Source organism: Chinchilla lanigera, unplaced genomic scaffold (genome assembly GCF_000276665.1).
Source record: "Chinchilla lanigera isolate Chin_1 unplaced genomic scaffold, ChiLan1.0 scaffold00010, whole genome shotgun sequence".
In the NCBI taxonomy this organism is placed as follows: Eukaryota; Metazoa; Chordata; class Mammalia; order Rodentia; family Chinchillidae; genus Chinchilla; species Chinchilla lanigera.
In genome coordinates, this window is record NW_004955411.1 from 16,393,887 (window position 1) to 16,415,244 (window position 21,358).

The 21,358-nt window shown below is 41.8% G+C and overlaps 1 protein-coding gene across 5 annotated transcripts in view; it reads right to left on the reverse strand.

The window, feature by feature from the left end:
* Positions 1-21,358, reverse strand: part of Mdn1 (midasin AAA ATPase 1) — a 143,603-nt gene that overhangs the window by 28,737 nt on the left and 93,508 nt on the right. For all 5 annotated transcript variants that reach the window (XM_013510773.1, XM_013510772.1, XM_013510771.1 and 2 more), the window contains exons 60-76: positions 19,054-19,268; positions 18,303-18,690; positions 17,280-17,389; positions 15,932-16,637; positions 11,851-12,012; positions 11,385-11,661; positions 10,432-10,667; positions 9,821-9,916; positions 9,053-9,147; positions 8,663-8,784; positions 7,942-8,088; positions 6,989-7,098; positions 6,258-6,331; positions 5,137-5,335; positions 3,916-4,078; positions 1,762-1,908; positions 1,174-1,300 (exon numbers count right to left, since the gene is read on the reverse strand). In XM_013510773.1, the coding sequence (XP_013366227.1) occupies positions 1,174-1,300; positions 1,762-1,908; positions 3,916-4,078; positions 5,137-5,335; positions 6,258-6,331; positions 6,989-7,098; positions 7,942-8,088; positions 8,663-8,784; positions 9,053-9,147; positions 9,821-9,916; positions 10,432-10,667; positions 11,385-11,661; positions 11,851-12,012; positions 15,932-16,637; positions 17,280-17,389; positions 18,303-18,690; positions 19,054-19,268 (3,374 nt within the window). The remainder of the gene's footprint in view (positions 1-1,173; positions 1,301-1,761; positions 1,909-3,915; positions 4,079-5,136; positions 5,336-6,257; positions 6,332-6,988; positions 7,099-7,941; positions 8,089-8,662; positions 8,785-9,052; positions 9,148-9,820; positions 9,917-10,431; positions 10,668-11,384; positions 11,662-11,850; positions 12,013-15,931; positions 16,638-17,279; positions 17,390-18,302; positions 18,691-19,053; positions 19,269-21,358) is intronic.

Genomic DNA, 21,358 nt, shown 5'->3' on the forward strand with positions numbered 1-21,358 from the left:
TGTGAGGATTCATTCAATCAGGCACATATTCCCTTACTGAAAGGTGGTATTATATATCGAGCATTAGAAGTACCATGGGAAAGTAAATTACAATAATATGGTTTCCTCAATTAAGTCTCTACAACTGTTCTGGCAGCTGAGGTTAGGAGTCATGAATTTTGATGCCTACCAGGGTTAGGTAGACAGTATAAATCATTAAGGATAGAAATGATACATGGTGGTGACAGGTGACCTCAATGTTAGAGAAGTCATAGTGGTAGCTGAGAACTAAGGTAAATTGGAGATCATGGGTCCCATCAAAAGGAGAGCCCTGACTCGGCTATGGCAAACTGATGACCAAAGAGAAACACAAGTCCACCAGCAAATCATCCCAAAAAGCCCGAAGTCTAGGGTGCTGGTGTAAAATGTCCTCTTTCTACAATGCTGTATGATTCACATTTAAAGCCCTCTGAGGGACACTGAACAAAACACATGCAAAGTATCATTTACAAACAACCTCTGTGTAGTTCATATGGAAGTAATTATCTCGAAATTTTATGGACTCTCAAATTCAAGAATATTATCAGAAGCTAGATATATGAAAGGCAGCAAAAAATGTGGTCAAAGCCAACTGTAGTGGCATTTGCCCATATTCCCAGCACTCAGGAGGCTGAAGCAGGAGGATTACTGTGAGCTTGAGGCCAGTCTGTGGTACACTGTGAGTTCAGGGTCAGCCTGAACTACATCAGTGGAATCCTGTCTCTAAAAAACAAAACAAAACATGCAAGCAAACAAAAAAAAGTAAGCCATTCTTTCAGCCTTCTATCCATACAATCAAATCACGTCAGGAAACCTCAGGAAAACCAAAGGACCAGAAAAAAAGAACACAGGCCGAGGATGTAGTTCAGTGGTAAAACATATGCCTAGCATACCCTGGGTTCAATCCCTAGCACCACAAAAACAAAAAGAAAAGATGAAAAACAGGAAAAGTGAATACAAGAAAGAAAAAGGGAAAAAGAAGAAAACTAATACTTTCTGAATCCTGAGCCAGGCAGTTTTATAAATGGTGTATTTCTCAATCTTTACACTTCTGCTAGAGAGGCAGCGCTATCCTCTTTTTTTGGCAAGTGAGGTCATGGAGGCTTAACTGACTTGTTCCATTTGTAGAGCAAGGGGAAAAAACAACAAACAAACCTAGAATCGGCCTCTTGAGTGCTGCTGACTATGGACAGTGCTCTCCGGAGATCTAATGGGTGAAGATGAAGCAATTCTTGCGGGTCTTTTGAACGGGCCCAGGTGAGACCCTTTCGGTATGACAAACCTAGGAAACAGCATTCATTTAGGCAAAGAAACTTGGGGAGAAAGCATTGCCTTTACCCCTCCACACACAGTGAAGTCCTGTGAATAGCAACACCCAGAAGCTTGTTGAGAGGCAGGCTCTTGCCCTGCCACTCAGGGACAAGTAAGCACCCACTTTAACATGATTCCCCAGAAGATTCATGCTCAGCAAAGTTTGAAAGGAAGGGCGGGTGCCATACAATACAGCGTGATACAAAACATGGACTCTGAGAAACCTCATTACAAAATTCTAGATATGTGGGAATCAACAGTCCAACGTAGCATTGTTCTGCCTATGAGACCTCTCGGAATAACATTTTAAAACCTTTCCTGCCACTGTGTTTTTCACTATCTCTTGACTGTCTCCCCAAATCACCACCCATTGTTTTTCAGCCCCCAAAAGTTGATGACTGTATCTCATGGTGCTTCAGGCAAAAACCTTACCAGTTTTTGCAAGGTGCTTAAAGAGGTCTGATAAAGCTCGCTGCTTCTGCATGAGAATGTGCTTGGCCTCTGACCGCTGCTTCTCTTTCTCGGCAGATGGCTCTACCTTTAGGCTCTGCAGCTCACTTAGAGAGGAAATCACTTCACCTGAGGGGAAGACACAAAAATCCCAAAGGGTCATGAATATGTCCACGCTGCTCATTACTCAGGCCCTTTTGTTGCATATGAGGACCAGATACCATTTATCTCTGTATCTGGGTAACTAACATAGTCCCTAGTGTTGGATAAATGCTCACTGCGTGCTCGAACTAAACTGGTAGAGCCATATGGAAACAGAAACGTAAGAGTACAAAGAATTTCATGTCTCTTCACAATAAACAAAAAAGTGATTTTTAAAAAAAATTTAGGGCTTTTATAAAGCAATCAAGCAAAAAAGCACTAACAATGCGCAATATTATACTAGGAATTTTAATCACCTGAGGGAAATTTCTGATAAATACCATATGTATTAAGTTCCTACCTTGTAACCAATACTTAGTAAATGTTCTTTTAATCTGCAAAACCTCAGCAGCACTTACAATTCCATTATACAGGCTTTAAAGGAAGGTTCAGTGGTGTAGTCATTTCTAAAGGCCGTCCAGCTAGTAAGTGGCTGCATCAGAACCCCAGCCTGCCCACCTTCAACTCTCAAGTTCTTTTCCAGTATTATTCTGCCTTCCTGAATATAAACATGCACTGCCACCTTGCCACAGACAGTGTTACTGTACTGCACCCACCCCCACAAAATTACTATGTTAAAGTCCAGGCCCCCTACCTCAGAATGTGATATTTGGAGATAGGGATTTTTTTTGGTACTGAGAATGAAACTCAGGACCTTGCTTTTGCCAGGTGCAAACAGGGTTTTAAGAAGGTACTTAACGTAAAGTGAGGGTATGCCCTAACTCAATGACTAGAGTCCTTGAGAGATCAGAACCCAGAATAGAACACAAAGATGAAAGAGTAACCTGGAAGGATACAAGAGGAAGGTGGTCATCTGCAAGCCAAGGAGGGAGGCCTCAGGAAAAAACCAACCCTACTGGCATGGTGATCTTGGACTTCAGTTTCTGAAACTGTACATAAGAAATTTCTGTTGGTTAAGCTACCAGGCCTGTTGTTCTTTGTTAAGGCAGCCCGAGCAGACAAATATAAGCAATCACCAGTGCACTGCACTCCTTATGCTGACATTACAGAACAGTTAACAGAACAAATCCTATACTTACAAACAGCGTGTCCCCTTCCAGGAGATGCACATGAATGTGTACTCCACACATCACCGTCCTTGGGTTCAGGGAGAAGTCACCTTAAGCAATGGATTGTAGGCTATTATCCTATTTAAATTGCAAAAATCAAGAGCTCCCTGACTTCAGATAGTGGCCTCATTAAAAGCAGGCCAGCCTCACTGTGACAGCTCACTCCCAGGAGGTAAAAAGCTGCCCAAACGGTCTATGAAGATCCAGATCCCTCTGTTATACTACCAAACACATCTTGGCTCTCATCTTTTCTCACTGCCCTGAGGAAGGACAACCAGGGAAATAAAACTGCTATCCCTCTTTGAAGGGAAGAAAGCAAGAGGATGATGACTATGGGTGAATCTTCCTTCTATTCAAGGGAGACAAATGAGATAGTCTAGAGACTGAGAAATTCACCTCCGTGCCCCTTGACCATGCCGCTGGCCAAAGAGAACTGGTAGAGGCAAGGCTAATAGAGAAAATGTCCAGGTTGCGAGTGGTGGTGTGCTACAGATAGGATCTCTTGAGCTAATTCAAGACCAGCAGGGGCAATGCAGCAAAACTATGTTTTTTTTTAAAAAAGATGGGTAACCTGTCAGTAGTTTACATCAGAGAATATGATGAAAATGAAGACAGTCTGTGTGTTCTCAGTGGGCTGCTCTGGTTTTGGGCCTCTGTCCTTACTTAGTGAACTGTTTAACACGGGGCCGCAGATATAGCTCAGGGCATAAGCACCTGCCTGACAAGCAAAAGGTCCTGAGTTCGATTCCCAGTACCAAAACAACAACAACAACTGTTTAACATTATGCAAGATGTAAAACAGGACACAGGTACCACCTCCAAGCCCTCTTGGGCCACTGGGGAAAATAGAACAAGTGCCACCAACCAGTGAACTGATCAAGGCCCTCCACTAGGTGCAGCAAAGGGCTCTCCCTCATGAAGGAAAGGCACATCTTCCTCATTCGTTTCATGAACTTCGGTAAGCGACGCAGAAGCTCCCCTTCCATGGAGAACGGAGCGGCACTCGAACACTGCTCTGGAACTGTGGTCTGTGAGACAGCAGAGGTCAGTCTAAGAAAGACTGTAATAATTTTAACCTGCATGAGTGCTAACTTAAGTGCTACCCACACAAGACCCTAGTTCAGCATAAAATTATTACCATCTCAGAAGTCTCACAACAAATGTAGTACACAAAAGTTAAAGTGGGCATGTACTATGAATATTTGGAAAACTGCATCACTGCTTCATGTGAGATCCCTGTAACGCCCCCTAGGGCTTTCTATTCTTATCACAGGAAGACTGGTTCTGGCCTAAGAACACAACAGAATGAGTAACAGAACTGCTGCCCTCGAGGTGCTCACGCCACACTGCTTCTCAGACATACAGCAAGGCAAAATCTACTATCTTCCCCCGATTCCTCACTAACAGTTCAAATGTTAGGAATTCAGTTATTAGATGAAGGGAAGAACTTTCACATGTTGGGATATATTTTCATTATTTTTTTTCTGAAGAATTCCTGAAATTCCTGGTACTGTCATTAGCAAATCAGTATTTTTAACTAAAATGACAGAAGCAATAATCTGGTGAATGCAGTAGAAAGAAAAGAAATTTTTCAGTCATATGATATCTGTATAGTCATGGCTATATGCTCAGTTTCTTTGATACTTTTTGAACTAGTAAAATATTAAAATAGCTCAGTGACCTTTATTACTAACTCAATAAACTTCAGGGTAAAAAGTAAGAAGTCAAATATGATTCCGCTCCTGAAGAATGGTTCCCATTCCAAGGGTAAGAAGCATTAACAGCCATCCTACAATAGATCTGCTCACTTAAGATCGTTGTTAAATTTTTAGAATTCTGCAAGCCAACTCATAATTTAGTGCAGGAAATTAGCCACGATGGGAGTGTTTATGCTGCAGGAATCAGCAGCCCTAAAACCAGTACACACTGCACACATTCACTCCTGAGCAGGAGCTTCCACACGTGGCAGCCCACAGGCAGCTTCAATGGCACATTCCTAAACTGTTGCTTCAAAGCTTCCCTTATAAAACACAGATCCCAACATGACTAGCTGGGAAAATGCATACACTATCCCCCAAGCTAGTACCTGCCCAGCTGGTGGCCAGACTAGCAGCGCCTCCCTCAGTGCCCTGTTCAGACGCTGAATGGGAGATGTCTCACTCATGGCTTCATCTGTTGGCCTGGGCAAAAAGTCAGGCTGTTCTTCCTTATCACTCTCCATCAGGGATGACCGGCAAGGTTCACTTAGGACAGCTTCAAATTTCTTCATGAATTTAAAAAGGGTCCTGATCACAGACAGAAACAGAGATAAGAAGGTAAACCTGGGCTGAAAACCAGAAATATTTTTCAAAAATTGTAACACATACATACAGACATAACTTAATAACCTGTGTTTTCTGTAAGCAATGATTTCCTTCAATATTCACAATCGTTTTATTTTTTAAAGGAAAAATATGGCAAGTATCATCTTTTCTAGAATACTGAAGGTTGCTTTAATACTGGTGGGTTTGCTTTGATCAAGATAAACAGCTATTTTGTAAATGGGAAGGAGACAGAGACAGAAGGAGGGAAGGAAGGAGAGGGCAAGGGACATGAAAAGCATTCAGATGTGTTATGTACATGTACCAACTCCCCACAATGAGGGTAATCACAATGCCCTGCAAACAAGGACTAATAAAAATATAAAAAAATAATGAAATAGAGCTCTTCAATCCAATCCAAAATTGTGAGCTATTAAATGGATATTGTGTTAGAAGTTTGAAAAAAAAGATAAACAGCTAGTAAGTGGCAGACCAGCTCTTCTAGACCACACAGCCTGCTCTGTTTCAAGACATACCCATTCTTCCCACAGACAAGACTCTGCTCTGGGCAGCTGGGGTGGTATAGGAAAGTTCCACCAAAATAATCTAGTAAATTTGTGATTTGGTTTGTTGTTTTGTTTTTTTGAAACAGGGTCTCACTACATAGTTCAAATGGGCTTTGAACTCACTATGTAGCCCAGGATGGCCTCAGACTTGCGGCAATCCTCCGGTCTAAGCCTCCCAAGTGTTGAGATTACAGCCATGTGCCATCACACCTGGCTTCTAGCAAACTTCTGTAGAAGCTCAAGGCATTTGTATTAAGTCAGAAATGACAAGAACATAGCCTTGCAGCCTACCACACAAAATTAGGAGTTTTGGTCACACCCAGTTTTAAAAGATAAATTACCTATGTGTCTTTTCCACAGATTGTTTAATGGACCAGAAGCTGACATCATTCCACTTCGATATCTTAACAAATTCCTGAAAGATAAATGAAGCTCAAGAAATGGCTTATAAAGCTAGTGTTATTCTGTTTCTTGCCAGATCATCTGTTTCTCAAAGACCAGAGCCCATACCATCCATACACAGGTGTATGTGTCAGGCACCAAGAAGGTAAGTCTAAAAGGGGAACCATATATTGTCACAATCCAATCAAAAAGAGCACTGCTATAATTAATAGGTCATTTGACATGTACTCCATCTTAGAAACTACTGAGTCAATCCAAGAGTTCCTTATCCCAGGGCCGGTTTCATAGCCACTGAAGTGTCAAAAAGAGATGGCCTCCCTTTCCCCACAGCCGAACCCAAACCATATGACACATCTCTGAGAGGGACAGAGCGCCTCAGGAAGCACACACAGATTCCTGTAGCAATCCTGGAAGGAACCTCTGTAGGGGCCGCTCCACTGACCCCTGGGCAGCTGGGGTGGTATAGGAAAGTTCTTATAAATGTAGGCAGGTAGGCAGCGATGCCAATACTGCACAGTGTACTTCTGTCATCTTACCTACCAGCTGCAATGCTTGGCTCAACTCCCCTGGTCCCTGCCTCCTTATTAAACAGATGAAAGAACAGAATTGGAGAAAAGGGCTATTTTGATTTTGTCCTCCCGATGGTGATCACAATAGCTGTTTATCTTACTTTAAGTTCTTTTTCTAGGGGGGAACGAAGTTCCACAATTTTGGCCTGGACCCGGTCAAAGAACTGCTTGTAATAATGGTACAAATTCCACAGGACACTGCAAAGTGAATCTGGAAGAAATGAAAAGGAAACAAAAATACTCACTTGCTGCATTTGCTAACAGTGCCACCTGTGGGTTTCACATTTCGGTGATGATCCTTCCTCAATCTTTACACCATGAGGTTACAGCATTTTTCACAAGCAGATTAACTGAAGGAGCCTGTCTGAGCTGAGCAGTCCACAGAAATGCAGGCTGTCAACACAGCTTAGAGCTATTTCAGCTTATTTCAGCTTGGAGCATATTTTTTTTGTTGCACTTTTACTCTCAGAGATGATGTACACAGAGTTTCTGATAAAATCACTATATCAAACGCTCTGAATCTTACAAAATCAAAAACACTGCATCTATTTTAAAGGATGGATTATAAGAAGTTCCCTTCAACTGCTCAATCATGTGTAGTGTACTTAAGACTCACTTTGTAGTGACAGTTTTATCCAAAGCCTACTGTGGTCAAGGACAACAACTGACAGCAGTAGTTTTATGTGCAGGTCCTTTATCCACAGCAGTGCTCTCACTAAATCAGAGGACACAATCATGGCCTAGCTCAACCAGCAGCTTAGCAGGAAATACATAATGTCTACACAGAAAGATGTGCTGGTTTGACTTGCCAGTTCCTAAGTGCTTCATTTTTAATTTACTTCTGCCAGAGTTCACCAGGTAGTGGTTCATTTATAGTTAGACTATACTTTCATTGTTCTTTTCTGTACCGAATGTGAATCATGTTAAAATTAAAGATGATTAGAAGTGTCTTTTTGAAAATCTGGTATGCAATAACATATCTACCTCATGGAAAATCCACAGCATAGCCCATTTAACAGTGCAGCCTAAGAAGAAAAGGAAAAAAATTCCTCACCCTTTCCTTCAACTTGTGGCATCAGCAAAACATGACAGTGGAAAACCAGTAACATCTGAAGTCGCACATGGAATTCTCCCAGAGAAGATCCTTCAATAAATGCTTGTAACGTGCTAACCAACAACATCAGGGTCATCTGTTTGTCATCTTCAGAGATTCAAAAAGGAAAGCATGTAAGGGCCTTCAGCCATCACTGCCTGTCTCCTAGTGCATTCAGTCTACTATGGGATACACAGGTTGGCCACTTAGGTAGAGACCACAAGGTGAAGCTTTGAACCACGGATTATGGACTGACTTAAAGGATTGTGGACTGACTTAAAAAGTAACAGTTGCATACAAGGTATGTACTAAATGCACTCACAGCAAATTGTGAAACTGAATTATAAGGTGCTTGCTGTAAGTATGAAACCCAACTCAAGCACGTTAACTACCATCTATCAAAAAGGCAACCTTCATTTTGACTTATCTGGTGCGCATAGAGAATAACAACTTTATTATTATGACTGGTACTCAAGACTTCGCTAAGTTGCTGGAACCTGACTTCTCTTATTCTCCCAGTAGCACTATGTACACAGCTTTCTTGGCTGAGCTCTGAGAAATAGTAAGTCAAATGCTACATCTTTCCAGGTGAAAGCAGCAATGAGGAAAAACAGGTCAAGGAGCAGGTCAAGGCGACACTTTGCAGGACTCAAATGAGCAGGCAGATCCTGCCAGGCATTACCTTCATGTCCCTCGGTTTGCTCCTGCATGTGTTTTTCAAGCATCTGGTAGATGGAGAACCAGTGCTTGGTGGATTTCTCGGTGTGGCGTTTCATGGTGTTGTCTAAACTCATGGACCAGCAGCTGAAACACAAAGGGGCCATGGAGACACTTAGGCAAACCCGTTTTAAACAGATGAAATAACAGAAGCCGAAGCTAAATACTCACTATTCTCATAAATACACATAAGCCACCCAGTTTACTGCATCAAAACTGTTACATGAGGTCATTTTATGTCTTGCTTTAAAATTCATCATTAATAAAGAACACACTCACTAGCTGCTTTACGAAACTCTGAAGAAATTCAGTACACCAGCAGACAGTTTAGGAGTGAGGACAGAAACTCACTCACTTCAGTTCCAGTTTGCGCCAACGAATGATCATCTGACTGACCAAATTGAGATGTTTCCGCAGAGACAAAGCCCGACTTGCATTCTCCTCCCAATCCTAGAGAAATGAAGACAGAATTCACTATGGCCACATGAAACCCATTATTTACTTTCTTCCCTAAGTACATCTTGGACTTTCCTTGAGAAGACTACTGGGCCCTTAGGCACTGTTACAAGTAACTTCGAGAAGCTTATAAGTATACCCAGCTTCTAAATCCAGCTTCATTCAAGTTCCTTCTGGTCATATGGAAGAACTCTAGCAGGGCCAATGTTACAGGCAGGTTAAAAAAAAAAAAAAATCACTGGGTTTGTAGAATTAAGTGTTTGAATTCCTACTATTAAAGATCTGACCTTGAACGAAGTCAGTGGTCCTTTCCTATCACATGGAGGTACCAGCCACCTCAGTGGCTATATGGGAACAGAGGAGGATAACATGTAAGCACTCAGCCAGAGTGATGGCCTGCTGGGCCTGCCGGCACAGTAAATCCCTCAGTACTAGTGGGTACCTCACCCCATTCTCAAAACTCAGTGAGGTGGTCATGCCTATCATGGGGCAGGGTATTCACATCAGATGATCTCATTCATCTCTTGCCAGAAAAACCAAGGATGTTTACCCTTCTCCAACACAAACTAACTTTCTGTCCTACTAACGAAGGAGCCACGAGACAAATCTTTTGTCAAATTATGCAAATTATAACAACCTGAACAAGGAAAATAGGGAATTACCTTACCTGTGCCTTTGCCAGAAGGATCTCTAAGCCATTCAGGAACTTTGAGATGGGACTGGAAAGTGGGAAACTACGAATTCTCTCCATTACGACCAGTAGCTACAGAGAAAAAGATTTGGGTATTTCAGTAGAAATAGCTGATGATGCAAAGTCACAGAATACCAAAGGAAATACTAGCAGCAAGTTTTACTTTCTGTTTTGAAAACTGCTATGGTTATGGATCCGAGATAAACTTCTTCATTAGCTGCATTACTCTGGAAATAAGACTGAGTCTTGGGAAGATAATTACTCACTTTCTGTACTGAGAGTTACTAAAGACGTGGCTGAAGACCAGAGCAATGTATGAGTTGGAACTGCCAATCTTAAGTAAGCAAGGTCTACTTCTAGTACATAAGAAGATACTTATGTACAGACAGAAACACTATGTGGAGAGCAACTCTTGAAATAAAATTTTGAGTTATTTTGAGCTACATCTCCAGTCTCAAACTGAGATTCTTTAAAGCTCTGTTTATATACACAAATGTGGAAGTGAATGCTCTTGGAACTAACATGAGGTCACATACTTGGTGATTAGATCCCAGTGGGCATTTCACCCCTTCAAGTGGCTGCCCTACCTGCTCAAGGGCAGGGTGTTCTGGCCAATCCTGCAGCAAATGACTGACAGCCTCTGAGAAACCCTGAAGCATAGGTTGGCACTGTTGTGCTTCCGGCACATTGGGGTGCTGGTAGAAATCATAGGGCCCAGAAGGATTCACCATCAGGTCTGACGTTGCTTCCCCGGAGAGAGTATTGTGAGAGAGGGTGCAGGCCAAAAGTTGGCTGCCCAAGAGTTGGTCATTCAACTCAACTCCTGCGAAGTGAACAAGATCATGGTATAGTCAAAGTGATTTATGAACAAATTAAAAGACATCAGAAACAATGAGCTAACTAGAACTAATGAAACAGGTATTTCAATGCTACTCTTCCCCTAAATCAACAAAATTGTGACCCCAACAGTACAGTAGCTACCACAAGCTCTCTCAAATTTCTGACATATGTACAGGCAGGAAGTCAGATGTGCCTAGGTATAAACAAGAGGACACAGTTTCAACTGATCCATTCAAATTCTCAGTTTCTATAGACATGCTGGGTTAAGTAGAAAGAAAATTTAAAGCTGTCTCCCGACTTGCATCAAATAACCAGCAGGTCATACAGGAAACTGCAGCACACTAACTTGCCACCAAATCATACTGAAAGATTAAGTTCCAAGTTCTGAGGTTGCTCCCAAGAATTTATGATTTTATCAGAAAAGCACTATGGCTATTACAGGGAAAGTGGAAATAATATTAAGGAAAAACACCATGTAAACTATACTAAACTAAGTCTATATCCTTTACCCAAAATGACTCCAATGATGAAAATCCATCTTATTCACAATTTTAAATCACTTTTTAAAATTACCAAATGTCTTAAACTAAGGAAACTATCAAAGAATGAAAATAAAGAATTTACTATTTTAATTTTTCAGAAGCAGTGATTATCTATTTGTTTTGATTTTCCATGAGTACACCAAAATGAAATGCCATACCCATCAGGGGGTAGAAACGTGCCACAAGAGATGCCCCAGTCTGATAGCAAGACAGAAACAGGCTGAGGTAGTGCTTTGTCTCGTGTGATGGCATAGTCTGCTGCTGGTACCACAGGGAGCGAGCAAAGCTGAGGCACAACTGCTGGTGTATGAGCATCACCGCTTGCATTGAACTTTGGGAAAAGACAGCTGGGTCTGTGGCTGCTTCGACATCTTGCCCATCTGAAGGTTCTTTTTTGTCTTCTAATATTGGTTCTACCAAAATATCTGCGAAGTCCTATAAATAAAATTAAACTTTTAAAATTTAGAACCTGGTTGTAATTATCCTACAAGGAAACAGAGAAAAGCATGAACCGTAAGAAAATGACATATGCACTGTGATATGTTAAAGACTACAAAGCTATTCAGAAGCAACACATATGGCATCAGAGGAATTCCCAGGTAAATCCTGACACCACCACCCTACCTTTTCATGCAGTGGAAACTGTTTTCTGAATTCCTGTTCTTCCTCCTCCTCCTCACTCAACGCTGTCCTTGAGCTCCTGCTCTTGTATCTGTAGAGGCTGCTTTCCTGCTCCACCTTTTCTTGCGCCACACGTTCCTGTTCATCCCACTCATTGATGATCTCCTGCAAAGTCACACATGCAGAAGGACTCACAACGAACACAGGCAAGATTTGCACTTAGTTCCTCAAGACAATGACCAAGAACCTAATTACTATGTAAGAGTAAATAGGCTCTGTTTTCCTTCCATGCATCTTCAGCAACCAATTTTTTTAAGACTCTCCCCCTTCACAACTGCCAGCATGAAATGAATGGGAACTTCCTGCCTGGGGTTAGGGGCACTTTGTGCCAAGGACAAGCTTGAGGTTAGCTGGGTTGGGGATGCAAGTGAGACTGCACTTGGCAGGTATATCCAGGAGCTGGCCCAGAGCTCAGGAAACATCAGACCAGGCCAGAGGTGGGTAGTTCAAAAGTATCACCAAGGCAAAAGGAGACCACGCTTTAGTAATATGTGCTGCCAAAGCGAGCACTAGACTGCTTCACCACAGACACATCTTGATTCCTCTACTTACCTCTATGATGTTAGGTCCCTAAACTGGCAAAAAGTACAAACTGAAGAAACCAACAAGTGGTGCTAAGGACTGAGAACATGAGCATCTACCATCAAAGCAAGTAAAATGTACTAAAACCCGAGGGGTCTCACTTCTGTCCCAGCAATTCTGACCTCCAGAATTCACACCCAAAATATAAGATTGTTTATTTTGCCTGGTTTTTTCCCAAAATAATAAAAATAAAATTATACATAAATGTAAATTTTCAACAGGAATTAGTTAAATGAATTATGGCATACACACGGTAGAAAATTAGGCAGACATTAAATAAAAATTACATAGAGTAGGGAGGGATAATGACTAGGTCCTGTTAAGTTTTATAAAACAAAGGACTTCCTAGTGTTTTGCTGTACATTTTATAAAGTTTTTCCATTTTAAGGTCAGGCATCAGGTGTGGGCCATGAACCTTAACCAGTATTTTGAGTAACTCTGCTAAGGTTTACATTTGTAAGAAGCTGTTACTTTAAAAAGGGGGCGGGGATATAGCTCAGTAGTGGCACAAGCACCTGCCTGGCAAATGCAAGGTCTTGAGTTCAATTCCTGACACACACAAAAAGAGGAATATTTAAAAAAAAAAAAACTCTTGGAGCCAGGCGTGGTGGTGCACGTCTGTAATCCCAGCACTCAGGAGGCTGAGGCAGGAGGATTGTTCCAAGTTCAAGACCAACCTGGGCTACAAAGTGAGCTCAAGACCAGCCTGAACTGCACAGTGAGATCCTGTCTCAAAAAGACAAAAATACATAAAATAAATTTAAAAATTAAAAAATTTAAAAAAAAAAATCTGTAAGCTCCTGGGACACAGTATCTAAAAAAATTTACAGTGTCACAGATATGCATCTACAGGAATATATGTCCTGTACATACATGCACCCACACATGCAAACTTAGAATGGGATATACCAGTATGTTAATAGGGACAAGTGACAGGATTATTTTAAAATTTTGCTTATACTTATTTTAACTGCCCACAGTGACAACATATTTTTTGTTTATTAATAAAGGAAAACCAAGTTGTTTCCTTAATATTGATAAACCTGACAGAATTATATGGCAAAATGACTGTCAACAAAGACAGGGCTGGGGATTTAGCTCAGCAGCACAATGCCTGCCGGGCAAGCACAACATCCTGAGTTTGACATCTGGTACCAAAAAAAAAAAAAATAAGTTGAAAGATAACCAGCAAAGTAGAAAAACACGTTTGCAGTACATCTCTCAAGTGTGATGTCTGATGTGAGTGTCAACTTGACTGGCTTTGGGATCTGCCCCTGGGAACTGGTAAAGCCACTTCTAGTGTATCTGAGTGGGCCATAGAGGTGTGACTCTGAAATCTTATGTCCTCGCCCCTTTCTCTCTGGCACAGTTCCCTGCTCTACTTCTCGGCTACCATGCTCTGGGCAACTCTGCTCTACCAAGCCCTCTGCCATGTTTCTGCCTTGCAGCCAGCCCACTATGAAATGAAACTGTAAACCGAAGTTAACTCCTTCTCCTTTACCCTTTAGGTTCAGGTATCATGCCCCAGTGACAGAAAAGCTTACTAATATAGAAAATTTGTATCAGAGAAACAGGGTCATTGTTGTGAGTACACCTAACCATGTGGTTTAAAAGCCTTTGGAAATGGTTTGGAAGGGTAGCTTGAAAAGACTTGGAAAAGCAAGCTTGAGAGGCCCTAGAATGCTGCAACCAGCTCATAAAGGGTGATTCCGGTCAGAGCTCAGAAGACCAGAATACTCACAGAATAGAACACAAGCAGTAATGGCCCATCTCAGGAAGTATCAGCTGGGAACAAGGATACCAGTGAGGGCTGGGTTAGAGGTCATGTGTGTTACACTTGGGCACAGAATTTGTCTACATCTTGCTCATGTCCTGAGACTTTTCGATAAACAGAGATTAATGTTGAACTGATCTTGTGGATAAAGTAAAAAGCAGCCTAATATTCAGGCTGTAGCATGTATAATGCTGGTTGGTTTTAGTCAAATTTACAGTGAGAATCACAGGCAAAAAACATCAAAAAATTTGAAAAACTTAAAAATTTTGCCCAAAAGAAACCATGTGTAAATCCAAGGCTAAAGCAGGTGTGGTTGCACAAGAGATTAGCATCATTCAAAAGTTCTTTGTACATGGACAAGATGATTCGAAGGCATCTCAAGAATCAGCAAGGTTCCCCACATCGCTTGTAGTGTTAAAGTGTAAAACTTTCATGAGAGCCCTGGGCTCTCTGCTTGAGAGGGGCAGCCTAAGGAATTGGTTCCCCAGGACCCACTTCAATGGGGTCAGCAATCTAGGCACTCAAAGGTGCTGGAACCATCATTCAAGAAAGGCCAAGTAAGAAGCCCCTAAGGAATAATGGGTAAAGTTGTGGGAATGAAGTCAAAGGTGCAAAGGAGATCCCAAGTCAGAGATGCCAAGAAGATGCAAGATCTGTCAAGGAGAGCTGCAGCCTTGGTGGAGCCAGCCTAAGAGAGGGGTCATGTGGGCAGCAACTAGCACGGCCATAGGTTGGGGTTGCTCAAGCCCTCTGGAAGCCACACTTCACTATGTGCCTTACACGCCTGACATGGAACTACAAGACTTAATGTTTACCCTGCTTTGGTCTTGCTTCGGTCCTGCTCTTTTCTATTCCCCCACACCTGCCTTTTGGAATGGGAATATTTACCCTGTGCCACTATACTTGGGATTATATAACTCGTTTGATGTTTTACAGATGTTTACAGCTAAGAGTTTGCCTTGAGTCTCAGAAGAGACTGACCTTTAAAAAATGCTGGAACAACTGACACTTTGGGTAAGGGCCCGTAACCTTGCCAGCTATACACAGAATAGATGTGTTTGGTGGGATTATGAACTTGCTATTATCTTTATTTGGAGACTAAGTATAGTTTAAGATGATGTGTTGGGTGTGAAGTCAACAAGGTATGGGATGTGGCAGTTGGGATGAAATGTCAATCTCACTAGCTTTGGGATCTGCCTGGCGAACTGGCGGAGCACACTTATGGGTATGTCTAGGTGGGTCATGAGGCAGTGGCCTCTGAGCATGTGTCTGATCCCTCATCCCTTCCTCTCCAGCACTACAGTCCTGCTCTGCTACCTGGCTGCCAGAAACCAAGCAGCTTTGCTCCACTAAGCTCTTCTACCACGATATTCCTATGTCCTGACCACAATCTAAATCCCCTGAGCCAAATTAAATCTCTTCTCCTTTAAGTTGTAGATGATGGGTACTGAGTCCCTGCAACAGAAAACCTGACATAAGTGAAAAGCTAGCATCACTAATTATTTCTCTTTTAATCTCTTAAGAACTGAGAGACAAAGCCACTCAAACCTGTAATTAAATAAGAACAAAGAAAGGAAAGTGTAAGCATTCCCATTTCCCAAACACTATTTCTACACCTGCTGAGCATGCCTATCATGCTGCAGGCTGTGCGCCCAGACAGGAGCATACCTGGCACACATGTCTGAAGAGCAGCAGGGCCCTCTGGTCCATCTCTCCCTTGCACAGCACATGGGAGTGCAGGTAAAGGAGTGCATTCATTAGTAGCTGTTCCCGGGTGGGGCAGGCTTGTTGGCCCTTGCCTTCTGGCTCCTTTCCTCCAAAACGTTTGAGGATTAGCTTCCCAAGGCCTCGAAGAACCTCCTCTGACTTCACCAAACACAAAGCATCCGCATGAGCATAGTAGGTGGGGAAGGTGGGACCGACTGAGGGAAAAGCCAGCAAAGCTGTGGCCAGGGCCTCCAGCCTCTCTGTACAAATCACACTGCTATGCAGTGAGGTCTGGACTTCAGATGCCACAAGCCTCATACCATGCTGTAACTGCAAGATGGATGCCTGTAATGGAGTCACGATGTCTGGATACAGGGCATACTCCTCCTCCAGCCGCTTTCTGAACTGGTGCTGCGACTGCTGCCACGAAGCCTCCTCTTTTAGCAGGCTCTGGGCCACCTGGGCAGATCGCATCCCATCTGTAAGCAGCACCTGCAGGAGTCTTGTGAGGAGATCCTGAACACTGTCAGCCTTGGCAATGCTGGTAACATAGTGGTGGATTTCCTGTACCAGAGATTCATAGGCTGGCAGCTGGGGTCTGAAAGCCTGCTTCTTCAATAGCCTGTGGACTGAATTTTCCAGCTGGTCAATCCTTTGCTGAAGTAACCTAAAGGTGAATTAAAACAACACGCAAATTCTCAGAAGAGCAACAAATGTGGATTGGGCCCTCAGCTAGGAAGAAAATGAACATATGAGCTGTGGAGGAATAACATGAGGATAATATTGACAATTATAATGGATATGGAGGTAATAACTGCAAAACATTTATCATGTGCCACACTTTGCTAGCACTTTAGATGTTTTTCTCACCAAGCCTCATCATAACTCATTGAGGAAGGCACTGCAATTATCTTCCTTTTGCTGATATAAATACTGAGGCTCAATGTCATTAAGTGACCTATTCTACACGTAGGATAACAAAATCAGGAAAAGAACTGGAACTTAGAACCTATTATACTACACCATATTTCCTAAGGCAGTGGACCCAAGGTCAAGAGCAGCATAAAAATAATATGCACACCATCACATCCAGCTTCTTCTTCCGCATTGACATGGGAATTCACATCTTACATATCTTTCCCCTTCTTTTAAAGTGTATCATTTTCCTGACTATGACAAAGGCTTTGGGATATAACTGTTAATGTAGTTGAGAGATGTACATCACCTAACACTATAATTACTTTAGAAAGGTCAACCTTATAATGTCTTTTTTAAAAGTAGAGTTATACAAATCATTGTGTTGCCTTACCTGACGTGAGGATGAGAGTAACTGACAATTACTTCATTGTCCAGATTTCTTCCAGTTTGTAGCTGGGATGCCAGATCCCGGATCTTTTGCTCACACTGCAGCTGGTGTAACTAATGGAAAAGTGAGAAAATAGTCTGCCGTGTTCCATGCACATGAGGACAATGCCCTGATGCCGTGATGGGTACAGGAATAAGATGGAAGTAATCTGGACTCCTGAATGACCCAAAGACAGGTGGGTCTGTTCTACTGATATGGACCACTCACCTCAGAACTATTATACCACTAAATTTCTGAGTCTATAGCAGCTTAGCCTTCACCCTAACATAATTTTCCTTACTCAAAATACAGTAGTAGCACATAAGTATCATACTGGAGTTAATTTCTGAACTTGGTTAGAAGCTCAAATAGCAAAAGATAACCCCCTTTTTTTTTGGAGACAGGATCTTACAAGTAATTCAAACTGGCCTTGAACTCACTATGTACCCTAGGCTGGCCTCAAAATCTCAGAGGTCGTTCTGCCTCAGCCTCCCAAGTGCTGGGATTATAGGCATGTGCCACCACACCCAGCAGAATACCACATTTGAAATCTACTTTATTCCTGAGTTTTAGATAATAAGCACCAAAATTTCAGAATCCTGAGGTGTAGGAATTACTCTCTAAAGCAGTAATCCAAATCCAAATATCCAAAACCTAGTCAGGTAGAAAGAGTCTGGACAGTGAAGATACCACCATTTCTGACAGAGCCTCCGGTATTCTACCTTTTTGCCCCCTGCTTATCACACATATTGGCAGATACATCAGAAACTTAGGAAGGGCTCCACTCTAGTCTGAACCTAGTCAAACGAACTCTCAAAGAGGAAAATGCGAGTATTTAAAATAGATGCACAGAAAGTAACAAGGAAGCTTATTCAAAGTAACTCTGTGATGATCTGAGGAGCCAAAAGGAAGCAAAAAGATCAATACCCTAAGCAAACCCATCAAGTCAGGGAAAGAGAACATGCTTCAAACTCTTGCTTCCCATACCTCCTCCTTGGCATACTTGAGCTTGTATTCTCTCTTCACTGCAGGGTCGAAGTGTGCCTGGGGAAGCCAAATCTGCATCTGGAGCAAGCCAAGGCTCACCCAGAGGCTCCCACGCTGGGCTGGCTCAGGCAAGTTCCTCTTACTTTCCCCTTCACCAAAAAAGTAGTGCAGGGAAGTAAGCAAGAGACAGAGCAATTCCTTGGGCAGTGCCTCTTGACCAGCCAAGTCCCCAAGAATCTGGCAAACGTGCTGGAAAGCGTGGCTGTCCCCAAGCAGCAGCTGCTCACAATGCTGCATGTACTCCTGCTGCCGGTGCTCCGGGAACAGCTCCACTAGGCCCATCAGGTGCCGGCACAGTACCAGCCCCTGAAGCTGGGAGTCTGTGCGTCTGTGGGGACAACAAAGAACTTAAGGATTCACTTAGGGATAGCAAACACTATCCTTTATACACTATCATTTCTTCAAGAAATGACAGCTACAGACTTGGAACTGAATTTCTGTTCTCATACAACCCTTTCATGTGATTTCCTAAGCATTATCTTACTGATTACAATATGCTTAAAACAGAGGAGCCAGCCATACTCATACTGGCCTCTCTCACAGAGAGAACACATGCAGATCCACATGGAGAACACCCTCACTATAACCCACCAGAACCATCACCTCAGAAACAGGTACCGACACAGCCTCTGCTCCATGGTCTGGAGAACACACAGGAGCTTTACAGACTGCTTCCAGCAAGAAAGAATACCTGAATTCTGCTACTGAAGGGACAGCCATGTTGGTCCAAAGCAATGAATTAATGTCCTGGAGCTGCTGGACTCTTTCAACCCACTCTCCCAGGGTGACATGTGACGAGGACAGAACAGGAAGGCCGCTGACATCCCAGGGACCTGCTCTGCAGCCGCTGGTCAAGACTTCAAAGCAGCACTTCGAGAATACAGCTTTACAGAAACTGTCAGGGCCCTGAGGGACAACCGAAAAACCAAGTAGCTTTTAGAAATATACTAAAATGACTTCATCAAGCAGATCTGGGGCACTTCAGAGGAAAAAAGAGAATAAAAATTTCAAATTGCTTGGAACTAAGAAACATCAGCCAGACATGAGACCAGAACAGAAAGGAGTCAGGTGCTAACAGTTCTTAAAGAAGTATGAACTCCATTCTCCAAGGAATGGGGAGCAATGAGTGCATCAGTGATGCGTGAGAAGCCCCACAGACTTGGGAGTTAGGGGTACCACTCTCATAGCAGATAGAGGGACACAAGTTGGAGGCAGAGGAAGGAGTTAAAAGATGAATATAAGGTAAGAGCCAGACAGAAAAGCATTCCAAGCTGGTGCTCTCTGGACTGTTAATCTCAGACACAGTAACAGGTGCCCACAGAAAAGGGTCAGGTGGGCCAATATACACGACAGGAAACACTGCATACACCAGGTACTCTTCAGGATCCACGAGTCTTACTACTACAGGCTCTGAAAAGTGTTTTACAATAAAGAAGCCAATTCTGATAAAGCAACAGAATACAGTCTAAAAATATTTAACAGAAACATTTGTAAGAATAACAACTGAGAATGGAAAGGATTAGTGCTTGGGATATGCCTCACTGGTACAGTGTTGGCCTAGCATATACAAGGTCCTGGGTTTGATCTTGATCTCTAGCACCACCAAAAAAAATACAGAAAAGTGTTAATACAATGCTCTTAGGTCTATTCCTTGTATTAAAGAAAAAAACCCACATCCCTAGCTCACAAAAGATACACAAATAAAATTTAAATGTAAAACAAAAACCAGGAAAAAATATAAAGAAATGGTCTTTAGCTGGTAAAGGAAGACATTTTTTAAAAGCAAGACACCAAAACCAGACTACAGAAGAGACTGGCATATTTGAAGAGCAATCATTATAAAACTGATCAAACTTGAAACAAAAGAAAACTGGAAATGTACCTCCAATCATACTGGTTAAAGGATTAACAACCATAATATACAAAGAGATCTTCATTAATAAAACATTTTTTAAAACTGAACAATGAATATGACTGTAAAGTTCAGAGAAAATGATTGACAAATACGAAAAGATGTTCAGTCTAATAATCAAAGAAGGACAAAATGCTTTAAATTGGGCCAGGGATGCAGCTCAGTGGTACAGCGCCTACTTAGCAAGTGCAAAGCCCTGAGTTCAATTCCCAGTACCAAACAAACACAAAAAAAGCTTTAAATTGTAACAATTAGACATGTTAATACCTAGTATGGCAAGCATATGGGAAACAAGTCCTCAAATATATCAGGAATGAAACTGCTCTGGTTCTGAACCTAGCCCACGGCTTCACAGCCTCATGTCTTTTTCCTCGCATGTTTAAAAAAGAACAAAAAAAAGCCAAGACTATCCCCAGACAGTCTGGTAACAGACTCCCATATGTGTATGTGCACATGTGCATGTATGCACACACTCACACACATAGATATATATTACATAATTTACTCTCTCTATATATACTTAACATGTAGTCCTTGTGGCCAAAGGTTAAGTTCTACTAAGTTACCTACAGAAATACTCAAGACAAATGCAAATTTATACAAGGACAGTTAATGCAGCTGTGTTTGTTATACAGAGCAGAAAAGACAAAAAAAAACTTCAACACTTACCAATATGAAAGTGATTACATACACTTTAGCATGGCAGTACAATGAAATAAAGAGTATGGAAAAAGAATATGTAATGAAATGTACACATTGCCATGATACATTTGTGAGCAGAGTGATATATTTGTTACATGTATATATAAAGTGATATTATAAACACAAAAACCCAGAGAAGACTGGTTATTTCTAACAAATTATATATGTTAGAATATAGAATAATATAATAAATATATTATAGAATAATATAATAAATATATTATTTCTAACAAAATATATATTTAAACTACACGTTTCTGTAGTTTAAATACTTTGTAATTAGAAAAAAAGATTTCTTAAAAGAAACTTGTATGACTAACTCAGAATTGCACAAATCTTTAAGATGAAACAAGTTTTTATAGTATGGCTATTAATATCCCAC